General features: G+C 37.7%; 1 protein-coding gene across 2 annotated transcripts in view; it reads right to left on the bottom strand.

Moving 5' to 3' along the window:
* The window catches only part of NECAB1 (N-terminal EF-hand calcium binding protein 1), a 56,589-nt gene that overhangs the window by 16,358 nt on the left and 23,686 nt on the right, over window positions 1-16,545 (bottom strand). The window contains exons 4-5 of one of the 2 annotated variants that reach the window (XM_085221387.1): window positions 13,367-13,392; window positions 11,043-11,140 (exon numbers count right to left, since the gene is read on the bottom strand). In XM_085221387.1, the coding sequence (XP_085077513.1) occupies window positions 11,043-11,140; window positions 13,367-13,392 (124 nt within the window). The remainder of the gene's footprint in view (window positions 1-11,042; window positions 11,141-13,366; window positions 13,393-16,545) is intronic. The other variant, XM_085221388.1, reaches the window with a different exon arrangement.

Below are 16,545 nucleotides of genomic sequence, written 5' to 3'. Positions count from 1 at the left end.
CATTGTAATAATTTAAATCATAGAGAGAAAAAGATTTTCGGCTACAATTCAAATTATATCTTAACTCCAGTTCTTAACAAAGAGGAATTACCAGCCATGCTTTGCTATCACTTCACCATTCTATTTCCTACAGAACAGGGCCTTTTTCTGTCTTACTAAAGAGCATTTCACCAAATGAAAAAACATGTTGATTTTTAACTAAGAAAAATATGTACCAATGTATTAGGTGTATATTATGTTATAATCAGGCTAACTGGCAAGCAGAGTATTTATATTGTTGGCATTGTCCCAATTAATAATTAGGTCAACTGATGGCTTCTGTACATAAACTTGAAAAATGATCTATTTCTTGCATGTCATTAATTGTAAATTACAGTTCATTAGCATACATATTATACTATACAGCAGTTTGGGAAGTCTAAATGAATCATATCCTTCTAGTTGTTAGTTTTACTGACTGTGAGTGAATGAGGGCAATTTTCCACATTGCCCTCACTGAGAGACAGCTGTGACCTTTGCGAGCAGCTAAGATTTGGGTTCCCATTAATGCTACTGAGGATGCATATAATTAGTGATTTCCCTACGGAAAAGGTCACCGTGGTCTTTAAAACTGGCTTACAGCTACCTTAACACATGCGGAAGAGGAATCCTTGTATAAGGAGGAGTATTTGAGACTTAAGTATCTCCTGAGGGAGCTCACTTGTCAGCTGCCACAGGTTGTGACTCTCTGGCTCCAGCCCCATCCTCTGCCCTCAAGTGACCTGATGCTGACTCATTTATCAAAAAAGCAGCTCAGCCTCTTCTCCAGGCTGAACAAACCTAGTTCTGTAGCCTTCTCCTTCCTATAGTATCATTTATTATTTTATGTTGTGTAGCATTATTATTTGTTCTTTATATGTAGCACTATATATTGCATTTAGTACTGTTACATGACTGCAATTTCGTATTTCCTATTTTATTTGTAGTCTCAAATTCATTTCATAAAAAAACTGCTTGCACATCTTTACAGAAAACACCCCAGGCAACTGAAAAGTATTTATCATTGAATCAAAATTAGTCCAGCATAGATCTACACTGTACATGTAGATACAACATCAATGGGACATTGCCCTAGGTTATGATTTTAAATTCAGGATACAAAATTAGGCAGAATAGCTGTAGCCAGAAGAAAACAAATTCATGCCCTTTTCATTTCAATGACTAAGACCTATTTCTTTAGACAGTAGGATAATATAACAGTTGGAACAAAATCAGAATTTCAACAGAAGCCAGATCCAGAGATGCTCACTGTGTTGTTCAGTGGCTTAACACAAACTCAACTTTTAGCATATCTTCACTGAAAGAGTGAGTGGATGCATAACATCCCAAACTATTAAATAGATGCAACTTCAATTTTAAAATGCAGCACAAAAGTAACAAATCTATTAAAGTACTATATTTCAAATAAACTGTCTGTTTAAATTCTGCCTAGAGAGCTGGAACAGTGGCAAAGTCTACTTACCACTTACAATGGTGGCATAAGAGCAATGACATAAAATATAGGAGAATACTGACACTCATTTGAAAAAGCATCCACGAGAAGAGCAGTCTATCACTCTCCTTTACTGGGCTTACTGAAGGAGTAAAATACTCTTCTTGCAATAACATGTATAAAAGTCATGCCTAAATAAAAAGTAAGTTCTATTTAAGTCCTACTAAGAGCACTGGGTAGCACAAAGAAAAGTAACTGTCTTATATCAGCAGGTAGCAAGATAAATGTAATGCCACTGCTCCTGGAAGAAAGTTGTAAGAATAGAAGTAAAGCATCAAAGCTGACAGAAGAATAGATAAATTAAATGGATTTTTTGTTTGTTTGTTTTTCTGCTGTGAAATTATTTCTATGCACTTTCTTGCTTAGAGGTGTGGATATTAATTTAATTAAGATTATGTTCTTCTCTTTTTTTCCTTCTCATTTTTTTAAGTTCTGACAATTTAGCACATCATTTTTGGGAAAATTTGAGCATTGTCTCCTTCTGACCCAGTAGGCGCAAGACTTCCACAAAGAACAAAGGAGTTCCCAGGAGTGTCCTGTCCTGAGAAGAGGAGGAAAGGGATGTATCTGTAGAATATGCTTACACAACTGGTCAGAATTCATTGCTTGCACCTTGTTGAGTTTATCTGCATTGACTTGACTTGTCATAATATTAAATTTTATAGGTAGAAAATAGTGTGCAATAAAACCCCAAAATATCATTTAATAATGTCCTTGCATAAAAATAGCTGCTTAGCCATAGAATTCTCTCTGCCTGGTAGCAGAGAGCAACTGGTGATATATTTAGCACTGTTGCCAGCATTCGTCTCCTCAGCTGAGATTATAGCAGACAGCTGAAGAACTGCTTAGTATATGGACTTAAGCAAAAGGGATCCAGACTCCAATCCTAACCACTAGCAAGTCTGTCTCATCAAAAAATAGGGAAAGAAAATAAATGGAATGGAATTAAGTATGATCTTCTTATATCCATTCCAGTAGATTACCCACCACTGGGTTTTTACCAGAAGACAGCTGAAAATAAATGAAAGTGCACCATTTTCTCCATTATCACAAACCCCTTGATTTGATTTACTAATTGGATGATAAATACTCTGAGATGTTTTCTGAAGTGAAATTCAGAAGTACTCATTCTTCCTGGAACTCTCCTTTGCTTACGATCTTTTAACTAGTGTCTTATACTTTCAAAAGAATTACGAGATTCTAAACATCTAAGCAATTATGAGAATCAAAACCCCTTGTTGCTGTAATGGAAAGAACTAAAGTTCTTTCAGTTCTTCAGTGTCCATTTAAATTAGTAAAACAGAGTTAACTGTTATTAAAAGATGGCCCAAAGCAGACAAATGTAAAGGAAGAATTAGCTGTTAAGTTATATATGCATTAGGCTGCAGTGATATATTTTTATCAATTGCCTTACAGTATTAAAAATAGTCATTGCATGCAACAGTATTACCACTGCTGCTCTCTCTGTCTTGAACTTCATTTGGCTACCTTCAGATTTTATGTAATCTTCATCCTGAATAGATTTCTCTTTTTTTACTGGGAATAAAAGGAAAAACTCCTATTTGTTCCAGCACTGCATTTCCAATGAAATCTAGCTATCTTACCGACTTGAAAACATCAAAAATGTAGATGGTTGTGGTATTTTAGACTGACACTGATCCGAAAAAGTGTAACAACGAATGTAAGAAAAAAATTAACTAGACTCAAAGCTTACACATGAAAATTAATGATCAGGATACCTGCCTGACACTAATCTCAGGCAGCAGGGATGTAATAGTTATTCAGTACATAATTCTGAGAAAGGCTAATTTGCCAAAAGTGTACTTTCAAAAAGACTAAGACAACGATTGTGGAAAAAACTGATAATAAATTCCAATCATGTGCAAAAACAACTGCCAGCCAAAATCAACACAGATTTTGACAAAACAAAACAAAACAGAAAAACAAAACAATCTGAAACTTCATTTTCACTCAAACAGAATATTAGTCATGAAACTCTATTGCTGAGATACTCTCATATAATTTTTTTCCAGCTATTTTGTTTAAGGAAACAATTTATATAATTTCTTCTGTTACTATTACTCAAATATGCGATTACAAAAAAAATCAAGATATTCTGGTTTGTAGTGGTTGTCAACCCATCAAAGTGTAGTGATTTGCATAATTACTATAACTGCACTGCCAGTAACTAAATTGCATGTCCCTGCATTACTCTTTCAGTTACTCTTTCAGCTCTTATAATCTCCTCTCTTACTTTAACTGGCTCCTATTTTTGGACTAATCATGATTTTTTTCAGTAGTAATAAGGCTGCATTTTTTTTTCTTTTTTCTTTTTCTTTTCTTTCTTTTCCTTTTTTTTTTTTTTTTGAGTAAAGCAGAAAATGATTTCATAGAAGCAAAGAATTAGATGTGATGTGTCAGTCAGTAAATCCAGCATCTTTCTGTTATTGCATGCATAGAATCATAGGACCACCGAGACTGGAAACAACCTCCAAGATCATCCTGTCCAACAATTCACCTACCACCAATATTTCCCCATTAAACCATGTCCTTTAGTACAACGTTAGTACAAACATTTCTTGAACACTATACCATAAGCTTCTGTAATGGGAATGCAAAGTCACAGCCTGGAACAATGATTGAGCACCTGGTGGTCAGGCAGGGTCAATCCAGGCGTGTTCAGGTGCATGCAATGCACCTGAGTGACTGGAAGTTATGGAATCAGGATTCACCCCTTCCCAGACCTCATTTAAGGGCTGGCAGTGGAAGCAGGGCTATCTCTGTGGAGATCCCTGTGTACCTGAGGCCTTCTGAGAACAAGCAGCTTCTTTCCTTTGTTTCTGTGCTCATGACTGTTGCGTTTGAGCTGGTCTTCATGTACTACAGCCTGAGATCTTGTTGTTCTGCTCCCATTGTTGCACTTTTCATTGTGTTACAACTTCCCTTAATGCATTTTCTTTTTTTAAGCAATGTGTAAAAAGCAGGTGGTTTTTTTGTTTGTTTGTTTGTTTGTTTTCCATTTGTTTATGTTTTTGTCAGAAATGCTTGGAAGGCTCTTCCAGAACTTAATTGTTCTAGTGAATAGGAATTATCCTTCATTTCCATCCTTTTTTTTTAATGTTTGCATATTTAAATACTGAGTATAAATGAGACATGGTTATAGCTGCTTATGTGCTATTTGCTAACTTGCTGAGCCTTGTCTCTAGCTGTCATAGACAGATCATGTGTCCTTCTCCACAAAATAGTTGGAAAGAAGGAAAGAAAAGTTCATCCAAAGCAAGGCTGTGAGACTTTGTAGTTTAAAAAAAAAAAAAGAAACTTTGCGGTGTTTTTGCTTTATATGTTTGTCTGCCATTTCTTTTACTGTAAGGCTGCAGTGCTTTTATCTTCAAAAGAAGACCTGTACATCTATATTTAAGTGTGCACTCAGAGGTTGTATCTCTCTTGGTTCAATTTTGAATGTGTAAGGTATCTGTTCTGGTCACAGTGCTTTCTGGCTTTTGTCTATTCAAGAAATCCCTTGTTGTATTGTTGGAGAAAAGAGTGAAAACAATGAAACAAGGATGATGAGAAGAAACTGCGGAGGAAAAGATAAAGGGGATATCTCCAGTAATTGTTTAAACCAATTGCTATTGTGCTGATAAGCTGATGTAGGAAGTTTCTGCTGTGTTGCAGTTAGTACAGCTCAGGGGGCAAGGCAGCTCCACATTTCCCCAAATACTTTTTTTTTTAATGCTGCATTAAAACCACTCTAGGATCTGACTGAATAAGTGTTATTACTTTGGGCAGCACTGCTTCATCAACATACTCTCTTCTTATCTCAGTTTTGATGGACTGCATGGAAATGACCCACTTAACATATTATGGTTTTATTGGATTTGTATTCGGAGAGGAAGTTATGCAGGGTCAAGCTCTGCTCTCACTCACTGGCTGTAAGTTTTAAATGTTAGTTATAAAAGTCAGCTGTAGTTTGCATTTTTATTGAAATACAGAACCGACTGCATTATTTATTCTTGGAATTAAAATATATGATCTAGTAAGTATAACAATATAACTTAAAAAACAGCTTAAGCATTTAATTGATAGAGGTCTGATCACTTTTACGTCAGGTCTGCTGCTTTTAAGCCACTTTGTGACAGCTCACAGGGTGATCTGCTTGAATGCTACGCAGACTGCATTTTTCAGAGGGAAAAGAAAAAAAAAAAACAAAACCAAAAAACAAGCAAGTGGCCATACAGTTCTGCTCTCCAAAGGAAGCTTCTCTGCTGCGCTGAGCTGCTCTCAGTAATTCCCACTGATTTTATATTATATGTTGTGGATTGCAAAGTTTCTCTTCCAATCATTTGTATGTGATTAGAATAAAAATGCAGGTCACCAAAGGTATTATGTTAATTTGGGCAATAGGAAAGTTGAGATTATATATTGTATTTAAATTTGATTTTGTGTTTTCTTATAACAGACGTCAGGGGGAAGACAAGTCTTTCAGCGCTTCTGTGGAGATGTGCTGTATCTTTACATTTTAATGCTTTTTTTCTGTAAGATGAAGAAGAATCATGAACAGAACTATTGTGGCTTGCGCTTTGATCAGGAAAATATCAGTGTGGCAAGTATGAGGAAAACAACCAACACCAATGATTAATCTGTCCTCATTGCTCCTGTAAGAGCAATTTGTGCAGACTCTCCATCCTGAGAAATGTTCAAATACTAATGGCACAAGTCCCTCTAAAAATCCTCAGGCACGTTTCCCTTCTTTGAATAGAATAGAAGAGATCAGTAACAAAACAGAGGGTTTATAGCTACCCAAAATATATTATTTTTTGCAATTACATGCGCACACAAAATCTTTTCCCTGCTGGAAGATGTAAATGGGATCATTTATTTCTCCTCATCTTTAGCTTGGCACCTTCCCCTAAAGTGACAGAGCACAAACTGTTCTTACATCAATAAGCAGTTCTTATCCTCCTATCTGATACACTGCTACCTTGTGTTTATCATAGTAAAAATCGTGAAATTTGAACTTTGCTCCCATCATACACTCATTGTAGTGGATAAAGACCTAGGACGCTCCCATCTGTTTGAGTAAGATAACTCAAACAGTAAGCTGCTGTTCACCTTGGTTAAGCTGGAAAGATCTGACCCCAGAATAGCCCAATAAAGTTTGGAAACTGTTTGAAACTGCTAAAAGGCCAGAATGTTTTCTCCAGTAGATGACTCAGTATTTTTATTCTCAGACAGAATGGGGACTAGAGAAAAGCTCTATTCAGGAAAACTGTACTGGAAACCTTTTCAAAGCACAGAGGTCAGTAGACAGCACAGAAACTCTCTGCAATGGCTTTGCAGGAGTCAGTTATCTGCTAATCTATTGGTTTAAAAATACCTAGAAGTGGAAACAATTTCGAGCGATGGGGGTGATTTGTTTGATCTTGACTAAAAACCATGAGTCCATAGGAAAGCCAAATTGAATTGCTCTTGGTGGGAGATCTTTCTGATGAAAGGTAGATGCAATTTGGGACTGTTTGTAAACAAAAACCAAGATGTTCGTTAATACATATGATTTCCAAAACTCACGGTGAATTAAAAACAAACCAACTAGAAGACAATCTGAAGAGTCAAACTGATTTCATATACAAAAGCTTTTTGGTGTATGCTTTGTACTACACTTATGGATATCACTGGCATAATGTTTTATCACGTTTAGATTTACTTCTAAAGAAAAAAGTATATTGAACTCTGCATTTACTTTTATTAATTTGAGGGTTTATATCTGAAATAAAGAAGGTTTATACACTGGCTTCTCACATTTTCAGACATGCTGTTTGCTGACGTTTGTCAGGGGTTTCCTTGGAAACAAGCTGAACAATTTATCCCAAGCTCCAGCTCTGCATCTAATGCAGATTGGGAGGAGAGTAGGGATTTCAATCAGCATTTGGTCCTTCCTATAGTTTACCTGACTCTGAAGCAGATAAATGAAATAGTAAGTTGCTCCTTTTCCTTCCCAGATATTTAAAGCCACCTATCTGAAATGACACGTTCTCTGGGAATGTTTATTGGAGCCTAACAGTTAGATGCACTGACCTTTCCTAAACCCATGAAAAATCAGAGGGATGGAAAGCACTCAGCCCTGAGGACTGGGTCTGTAGCCAGCCTCATGCTCTGCAGGGTGGAGTTCAGGTTCAAAGTTTTTACTGTCAACCAAATGAGAGCAACATGTATGAATGGAAATGTTTTCTAAGCATAGCCAGGTCAAATATTCACCTTTTACTATGCCTAGCAGCATACGTAACCTTTTCTTTCTATTGCTGATAATCAGATGTAGACTAAAGTCTCTATACAACAGTAAGTGATTTTGGAAGGATACTAACCCAATTGGGTTAACAACAATTTGGCCCTTGGACGCTTGATTCTGGTTACTGGATACTGATTCAGCCGCTTTAAAGGTGTAGGTCCTCAATTTTTTGGCTTCTTTTCTATGCATGAGTTGTTTTCCAACTCAATTTTGACTTGGAAGACAGTAATAAATGCTCCCACTACCTGATGAGTATTTAAGGAACTAGACTAATGAAATGGCATTGGGATGTCAAAGTTTTATTTTTCAGAAAGAGGGGAAGTCCAGCACTTCCTCTGGACACAGGCCAATAGTCGCTCAGAACCAAATCACCAATTTCTGATCACCTGCTCATTTGTGCTTGGCTGTATCACATCTTATGTGTTACTAGCAATGAACATCAATTATGCATGCTTTCTAAATATGTTAATTATGTTTGGCTGAACCCCCAGTTCCTATTTTATGTGGATATTTTTTTCATATCTTAGTCTATTAACTTCAATAAAATCTTGGAATATTGAAAATCAGAATTTTAATAGTTGTACTAGTTTGATCATATAGCTTATCTCTTTCTTGAGAGATGAGTTCTCATTGTCTGCTCTGAAGACTGAATTGGGAATTTAATTTCTGTACAAAACCCTATTTGCTGAGCATATTCTTGTCAGGAAGCTCTGTTTTGGAACATTTGAGGACATGTTTTGAGTTTGATGGTCTTCCCATGCTGTGTCTAATAAATGGAATTAAGGTGGGTTTTTTTCCAGTGATAGCCTTGCTGTAGTTTTACCACCTTTAAGATATAGTTATTTGGGATATTCCTGCAAGAGGAAAACCCTTTAAGCTTAAATCTTCAGTCAGAAAGGTGAAACTTAAATATATATTTTTAATGGGTTCTTTAAAGGAGACAAATACAACATTCATTATTCCAGACTTTCTTATCCATTTTCCAATCAGGCCAATGCTTACTACTTTTCCCAGACTACTGGGAATCCTCTGTAATAAATTTCTGAAGTAGTTCTTAAATGCTGTGTTCTGTTTACTTCCAGTACCTATCAGCTGATGTGTCCTGCCCTTTAGCAATGTTTTATGCAAGTGGTTAATCAGGCATTTTATTTGTGGTGTTTTGTTTTGTATTTTTACTTTGATTTTTGATTTTTGGACAGCTCACATGAACTCATCTGTTCTTTAGTGCCCACCCCAATGAGGCAGTGATTCAATGTGCACTCACTTCATTAGATGAACAGCACAAACTGTGAGGCACTCAGCTCACTGGCTCAAAGTCTAGAAAAATAAGCCACATTTTCAGGGTTCTATTTTGTCAGTTCATGTAAAATGTATGAGTACTGTACTCTTGCAAAAGCCTGAATGCCAAATAATATTCTCTGATAGAGCTCTGATAAAGCTCCTCATTGATTTCTGATTGACTGAAGGATATATTTATTTTCCCCATGGGATCTCATTGAATGCTTTCTGCTAAAATTTTTAAGTCATTGATGGCTTGCCTTGCAGTGACTAGCCCTGTGTGAGGGGCTAGGGCTGGATTTGGAGGATCTTGGTTCATCTCCTTCCTGCATTTAGATTTTGCCTCACCTTTTGAAATTTTTCCATCTTGAAAAGAACATTTAACTACAAGACAGCCAAGGAAAAAGCATGTTATCTAAATGCATATTAACTTCCAGCTTGCAACTGGTCATGAATGGTGCTCTCCAGGGGTAGGTATTGGGGCCTGTCTTGTTTAATAGCTTTATTAGTGGCATGGATGAAAGGATTGAGTGTACTCTCAGTAAGTCTGCAGATAACACCAAGTTGGGAAGAAGTGTTGATCTGCCTGGAGATAAGAAGGCCCAATAGGAGGATCTGGACAGGCTGGATCACTGGGGTGAGGCCACTGAGATCAAGTTTAACTTGATCAAGTACCAGATCCTGCCTCAACAACCCCAGGTAATGCTACAGGCTTGGGGCAGAGTGGCTGGAAGACTGTGTGGAAGATATAGTCCTGAGGGACTTGGCACTTGGCTAAATGTGAGCCAGCAGTGTTCCCAAGTGGCCAAGAAAGCCAGTGGAACCCTGGCTTGTACCAGAAATAGAGTTACCAGCAGGAGTAGGGAAGTGACCATCCCTCTGTACTCCGCACTGGTAAGGCCACACCTCCAGTACTGTTTAGGGCCCCTAACTACATCAATGCCATCTGGAATTTGCCCAGAGAAGGGCAGTGAAACTGGTGAAGAGTCTGGAGCTCTTATGGAGAGTGGCTAAGAGATCTGTGATTGTTCAGTCTGGAGAAAAGGAGGCTCAGAGGAGACCTTATCGCTCTCTACAACTCCCTGAGGTTGTGGTGAAGTGAGGGTTGCTCTCTTCCATATAACCAGCAATAGGAGCAAATAGGAGCAATAGGAGCAGAGGGAATGACCTCAAGTTGTGCTGTGGGAGGCTCAGATTGGATATTATGAAAAGTTTCTTCTTCGAAAGAGTGTTCAGGTGCTGGAATGTGCTACCCATGGAGAGGGTACAGTCACCATCCCTGGAGGCATTCAAGAAACATTTAGATGTTGTACTAAGGGGCAAGGTTTAGTGTGTAAGTATTGGTGGAAGGTGGACAAATGGACTAGATGATCTTGAAGGTCCTTTCCAACATTGTTGATTCTGTGATTCTAAACTCTTTATGAATGATCAAACACCTGTCTGGGAGGTGAGCATGAGCAGGTGTGACTGCAGTGAACTGAGCTGCTACAGGCCTTTAAAATCTTTTTAAACTGTCCTGGAATCTATCTTTAACAATAACACAAATCTGATGACTGTGCACATCTACTGCCTTAATGGCAGTCAGTAGTATAATTTGCTATTTGAATTTTTTACTCATATTTTCTACATCAAGAACTTGATTTCTTTTAAGTTCAGACTATTTTCAAAACTTGATAATACTTTCACTCATCTAGCATGAGATATGGAATCCTCTCTGAGTACTACAATATGAAGAACGTCATTCCCATCAATCACAAAGACAATTTTGATTGATTCAAACTTTACAGCTGGGATACTTGACCATTTTGGCAAGCCTTTTCCTCCTGGACTTTTTCTACAAAAACAAGTATATTTGGAAGAAATTAAATATGAGTTAGCAACTTTGTCTCAATATAAATATACTGGACACACGTTCGAATATAAAAAATGTTTACAGTTTTTACTTACTTTCTTTGTTTTGTCCATTGCCTTCAGTATAGTAATGTTTAATTCCTCCAAAACAGAGAGGACATTTTCATACTCTCCTAAGTGCTGCGAAAAATATTCTGAAAGAAGAAAAAAATCCAAGTCAACTATTCACTACTGGAAAATTTGATATTTCATCAAATATCAATATATTCAAGTCTGAAAGTAGTTATGGTATTATTATTAGCTATCTAAATGTATAAAATGATCAAGGCTAACAATGAAAGGGATGATTTTACTTTGAAATTTTGATAATATTTTCCTCAAAACCATTAATGAAATATTTAAAATGCCAAAATCAGTGTTTCAGAACATTTCCTTTCAGTAGGAAAGGTCAAAAAGAAGCAGACGTATTTTCAAAATACGTACATCTTATGTCTAAAATGAATTTTCAGTATTTACTTCATAGTTATTATCAGGAAATGAAGTTTTCATGTATATGTACTAAATCTGATTATAATGATACACAAAAAAATAGCTGTTAGGAGAGATGAAATCAAGTAAGGGCTGTTTTAAGTTGGGTTCAGCTGAGTCCCAATGTTTTTCTGAGAAGTGATGCAACCATGAGTTGCTCAGTTATGCTTCTGAAACCAGGAACTGCAATTATATTTTCAATAAATATGATACATCCAAGGTATTTTTATCAAAAATAGTGAAAATAATATTAATTGTGTATGCCTGTTCTTTCTGCTAAAATATCTTTTAATGTGAACCAATATCAAATCAGAGGGCATTCTTCAAAGTAAGTCAAGCATAGAACAGAAATAGATCTGTAAAAATTGTATTTACTAATTTTCTACATATACTTGCGTCTGGATAAAATTCCATTAAAGTAAATACAATTATCACTGTATCAACAGGCTTTAGAGATTCTGCTGCCTAAACTAAGAGCTCTCACAAAGGCACAAAAACACAAAGGAAATCTGACCAATGTTCATGAGTTTCCCAGGGGAGTCACGAAAGATTTCAGGAGCCCGGTGACAAAGCCTGGTATTGTTGAGAGTCTGAATGAAATGATTTAGAAAGAAAACATGTTGTGCATTCATGCCCTGGAAATGAAGCTTCATTTCTGAGGAGCTATGGAAATAAGTCAGAGGAAGCTGTAGACTAAACACATGTTGGGTAAACTCAGCACCAGATTCATAAATGAGAAACACCCCAGAGGCAATCTGTGAAAGACTTACAAAGGAGTTGCAGAATTCAGGTGTCATGGGGGTTGCTGAAGCTGCCCATACTTAATCAAAATGGACAGAAAAAATGTCAGCGCTGAGCTGAGACCTTGGCCAGCTCTCTGGCTGACTGGTGGGCTCGGTTTGTGCGGTGAGCACTGAGCAGGCCTACAGTGCACAAACCATCCCAAAAGCTGTGTATTGCTCCTAGAACAAAGCCCCATTCTTCCTTGGCCAGGTTTGTATAGTTTTGGCCAGATTCTGAGCTAGCAGAAGTCATCACAGCACAACTGGCTAAGTCACTAAATATTTATGTACCACATGCTGAGATGCCCCTCAATGGGTTCCTTCTGCCTACAAGGTGACAAACAGAGTCACCTTGTAGGCAGATACATCAGCTGGCACTCAAATCTACAGTGTTTTCAACTTTTAAAAGTCTTCAGCATCACTGACTTTGGGAAAATTCAATAGGCCACCGTTTGCTGATATCTTTTCCCAGAAATAGCCTGCTTTTGACAAGCATAACTATCTGTTTGACACATCCTGTGGGAGGACTTAAAGAAATTTTCTGTAAATACTTTCTACTGCAAACAGCACCCCTAAGTCATGGAAAAAATCCTCATGACTCACAGCCAGGAGCAGGACACAGGTAGGTCAGTGGGCCACGGTGGGGCTTTGCAGGAGGTTTTTGTGATGAAGAATGACAATGTGTCAAACTGCTGTTCATACAGAACTGAGTTGGAGGCAAATAATGTACTGTCCTCCAGAGGAATATGAAAATGTTTTTCAAAATTTCCTAAACACTCCTACCTTTGAAAACAATGAACTAGAAAAGTATCCCATAGAAAAGAAATCCAGATAAGATCTCTTCACTAGAATGAAGTTCTTAAAGTTTAGATGGTCTGAAGCATGGATTAAGAAAAATATTTTCAAAGCAATATCTGTATTGAATGGATGACTGAAAGATTATAAGCCATCTGCATTCTTCAAGTGTAGTTTTTCAATGTAATTTTCATATTTTCTATTTGAGCTACAAAGGTTAAACTGAAAGAAATATCATCTTATAACACACAGTATGTTCACTTGCACAGGGCTGCTGCAGGCAGAGATTATCTTCTTGATTAATGAGGAACTTACCACAAAGCTCTTCAGTGTCAAGATTGCTGGAAAGATAAGAGGATAGTGGGTTAGTGAGCTCAGTCATGGTGGCTGTTGCACTGGTAGATAGCAGGACTCAAAGATCAGTTTTGACAGGGATGTGAAGCTCCCCTACCTGGGCTTTATCTTGGCCCTTGCTGCCTTGTGTAGGCACCTCCTGAACCATGCTGCAGCCTTTTTGCCCCACAGCCTTCCTTCCCCATCATGTTCCCTCTGCTTCAAGACATGGCACCTTCCTATTCACCAACAACACCTGCCCAGTCCCTGAGTGCTATGCTGTGAAGCCTCAGAGCTGTCAGAAATCCATTTTAACACCAGAATTTGTGCTTTTTTTTCCCCCCCCCCTACCTGCACTTCTTTTCTGTGGCTGTCATGCTGGACAGCATGGCTCTGCTTAGCCCTCCATGCTAAACAACAGAAAACCCAATGTTTGTCTTCCATTGGTGTCTCTCCCACAAGATGAAGTACAACAGAAGGACAAAACCAGAGATAGATAGATTATGTGTGCTGAGAAGCTGTAAGTCTTTCTGGACATACAGAACAGTTTCAGCAACAAAATTAGTGACATGAAAATAATAGTTGCATTGCCATATAATCATGAACTACACACATAGTATAAGCACATGAAGGTAAGCAAATATTCTTTAAAACTGAAATCTGTTTATTTCAAACAGATTTCATCCAGATAGACTTTTAAGCATTCTTTTCTCTCTGAGGTTTTAAGAATCAAAAGAGAAACCATTTGAGCTGCAGCTCAGTGCTGAAGGTTGGCATATTGATTTTTCTCATGGAGGAGAAGCTGATTATTAAACTTAAAAACATGAATGTCCTTCTTAGTCTTGCTGATGGGTGAATATTGAATGGCTAACTGCAGTTAGAATTTTTTCACTTATCTTTTTAATGGAATTTTTTAATTGACTTCTTAATAAAATTATGAAACAGTATTACCTTAAAGTCATTTTCACAAATGCTAACTTTCTGACTTTTATTTATGAGAGAGACAGAAACAGACAGAAATTTCAGGATCCTGAGTTCTCAAAAACTTGCATAATCAGGGCTATGGTCTGAGCATTTTTAATTGATGATGTAAGCTTTACCGAAACTTTCATTAACTAAAGGTGACCTGAACTGCATTTGAATGGACCAAGCAGGATGGCTGCAATGGGGAAATTCAAAGCCTGTAAGAATTAGTGCTGAGAAACCTAACCTAGATCAGTAAACTAATGGGGTAGTGTCTATGAATACTTAAGGCTGTTCACCATGGATCACTCTGGCATCACTGTTTAACCATGGCTGATCTCCTTGCAACCACTTCTACAGTCAGCAGTCATTTTTGAAACACTGCATATGTTTGGTCCCCAGATGCAGACTGAGATCTGATAAATGATCTCAGCCAAAAAGCAGCAACAGAATACCAGGATATTACATGGCAGGAGTTTGCTGCTCTGATGCCTGCCTCTTGTTCATTTTCCCCACATTTTCTGCCCCTTCACATCTTCTGTGCTAATGCCTTCTCTTTGAAAACAACGTTTTCATACTTTTCAATTTACATCTTGATAACTATGGTAAAAAAAAAAATGCTTTAATATTGCAAGCCAGTCAAATTTGCTTGATGTTTTCAAATCTCACATTAAAATTCATTCTGGTCCTTGTTCTTCATCACTATCCTCAGCAGTGTGATACTAATAGAGCACAACATCGTGGCTCAGAGGATTCCAGCATCAGAACATCTGTGTTAGTCTCACTAATAAAAGTGATGCACTTGCAAATGGACTACAATTGAAAATGGAAAAGTAGTTAGATGCTGAATTTATTTTCAATTAGAATCGGGCACTTGAATAATTAGAAAATTACTGTCTCAAGTGATTTGTGCAACAGCACTCAAGAAGCCTGTGACAGAATATGACAAAAAGAATATGGATTTCACTCCAGCATCCTCATGGTATTTCCTTTTCTGTTATAAACATCTTTTGAGGCTCCATTGTTCTTGGTGCACTGCTGGGAGGGGATGCTATTCTAGGCAGAACACTGTAATTTTTCGTGTCACTGATTATTTCCTGCTCTCAGAAATATAACGTTTCATCATACAACATGGCTGTCAGCAAACCTGGTGTTCTTTTTCTGCACACAAACAATTTTTTGAGCAACCTTCAGGATGTTACAGAAGCAATTAGAGAAGTTTGAAATATATTTAACAGTAGAGGAGCAAGGCACAGATCAAGGGGCTGTTTGTGCAGCTTAGTACTTGGGTTTACGGTGGGCACCTGTTCATCATTTGAGTGTGTATATACGCCAAGGGTGCTTCTGCTCAGACCTATAATTTGACTGCACTGAACGTGTAATTTGCAATATTTGCAGGATGACGCACATCCAGGCTCAGGCGCTCTGCTCTTGGTAAGTGCCCAAAGGATGGGGTGAAGCCAAATGCATTCACGTCACATAAGCACAATCATTTTTTAAACCTCTGCGCGCTGTTTGCTTTCTGACTACTAAATGCCATCCTTTTTCATGCCTGACTGCATCTACAATGCTCTCTACCTAATAACATGAGCAATTTTTAAAGATCTACTGCAAATATGCTACTGTCTGATAAAAAAAAATGGTATTATCTGCTGCTCAGTGACAGACGTATAGGCAAATTCATTTGGCCAAATTGACTGTTTGTGGTATAGAGTGGAGGCATGTGAAGCAGCTGTGACCGCTCCCTGGTTCTGCACACCACTGTCAGCCGTGGGTTGGGTAGAAGCCATTCCACCTATCCACTGATGGGCAGTGACATCTCTTCAGCAAAGGAATAACATACAGTGTGGACTCTCTTCATCTACAGCAGTTATTTTATTGAAGAACACAGTACTATATTTAAGATTTAATGAACTAAATTCATTTAGGATATCCACTGCCACTACAGTTGTAACTGAAGAAGGATAGTGTGTCAGGTGTCCATTCTCAGAACTGAGAAGGATTGATTTCAAAGGCTTGAACCGACACTTTTATTGTGCCCATTTGCACATCTCTGATAAATTTGGTTTCAGGGAGGAAAGCTCAAGGCTGGCATCTCCTGTTGTTAAACAGAAGCATATAATTTGTGAATGAAAGGAATGTCATGATACACTGTGCAAGGGCAGCTGAATAGTCATCTGTGGATGTTCTCAGCCAAA

The sequence above is a fragment of the Meleagris gallopavo genome, chromosome 3 (genome assembly GCF_905368555.1).
Source record: "Meleagris gallopavo chromosome 3, MGAL_WU_HG_1.1, whole genome shotgun sequence".
Classification (NCBI taxonomy): Eukaryota; Metazoa; Chordata; class Aves; order Galliformes; family Phasianidae; genus Meleagris; species Meleagris gallopavo.
Note: the sequence above shows the minus strand (reverse complement) of the source record. Positions and strands in the feature narration are given on the sequence as shown.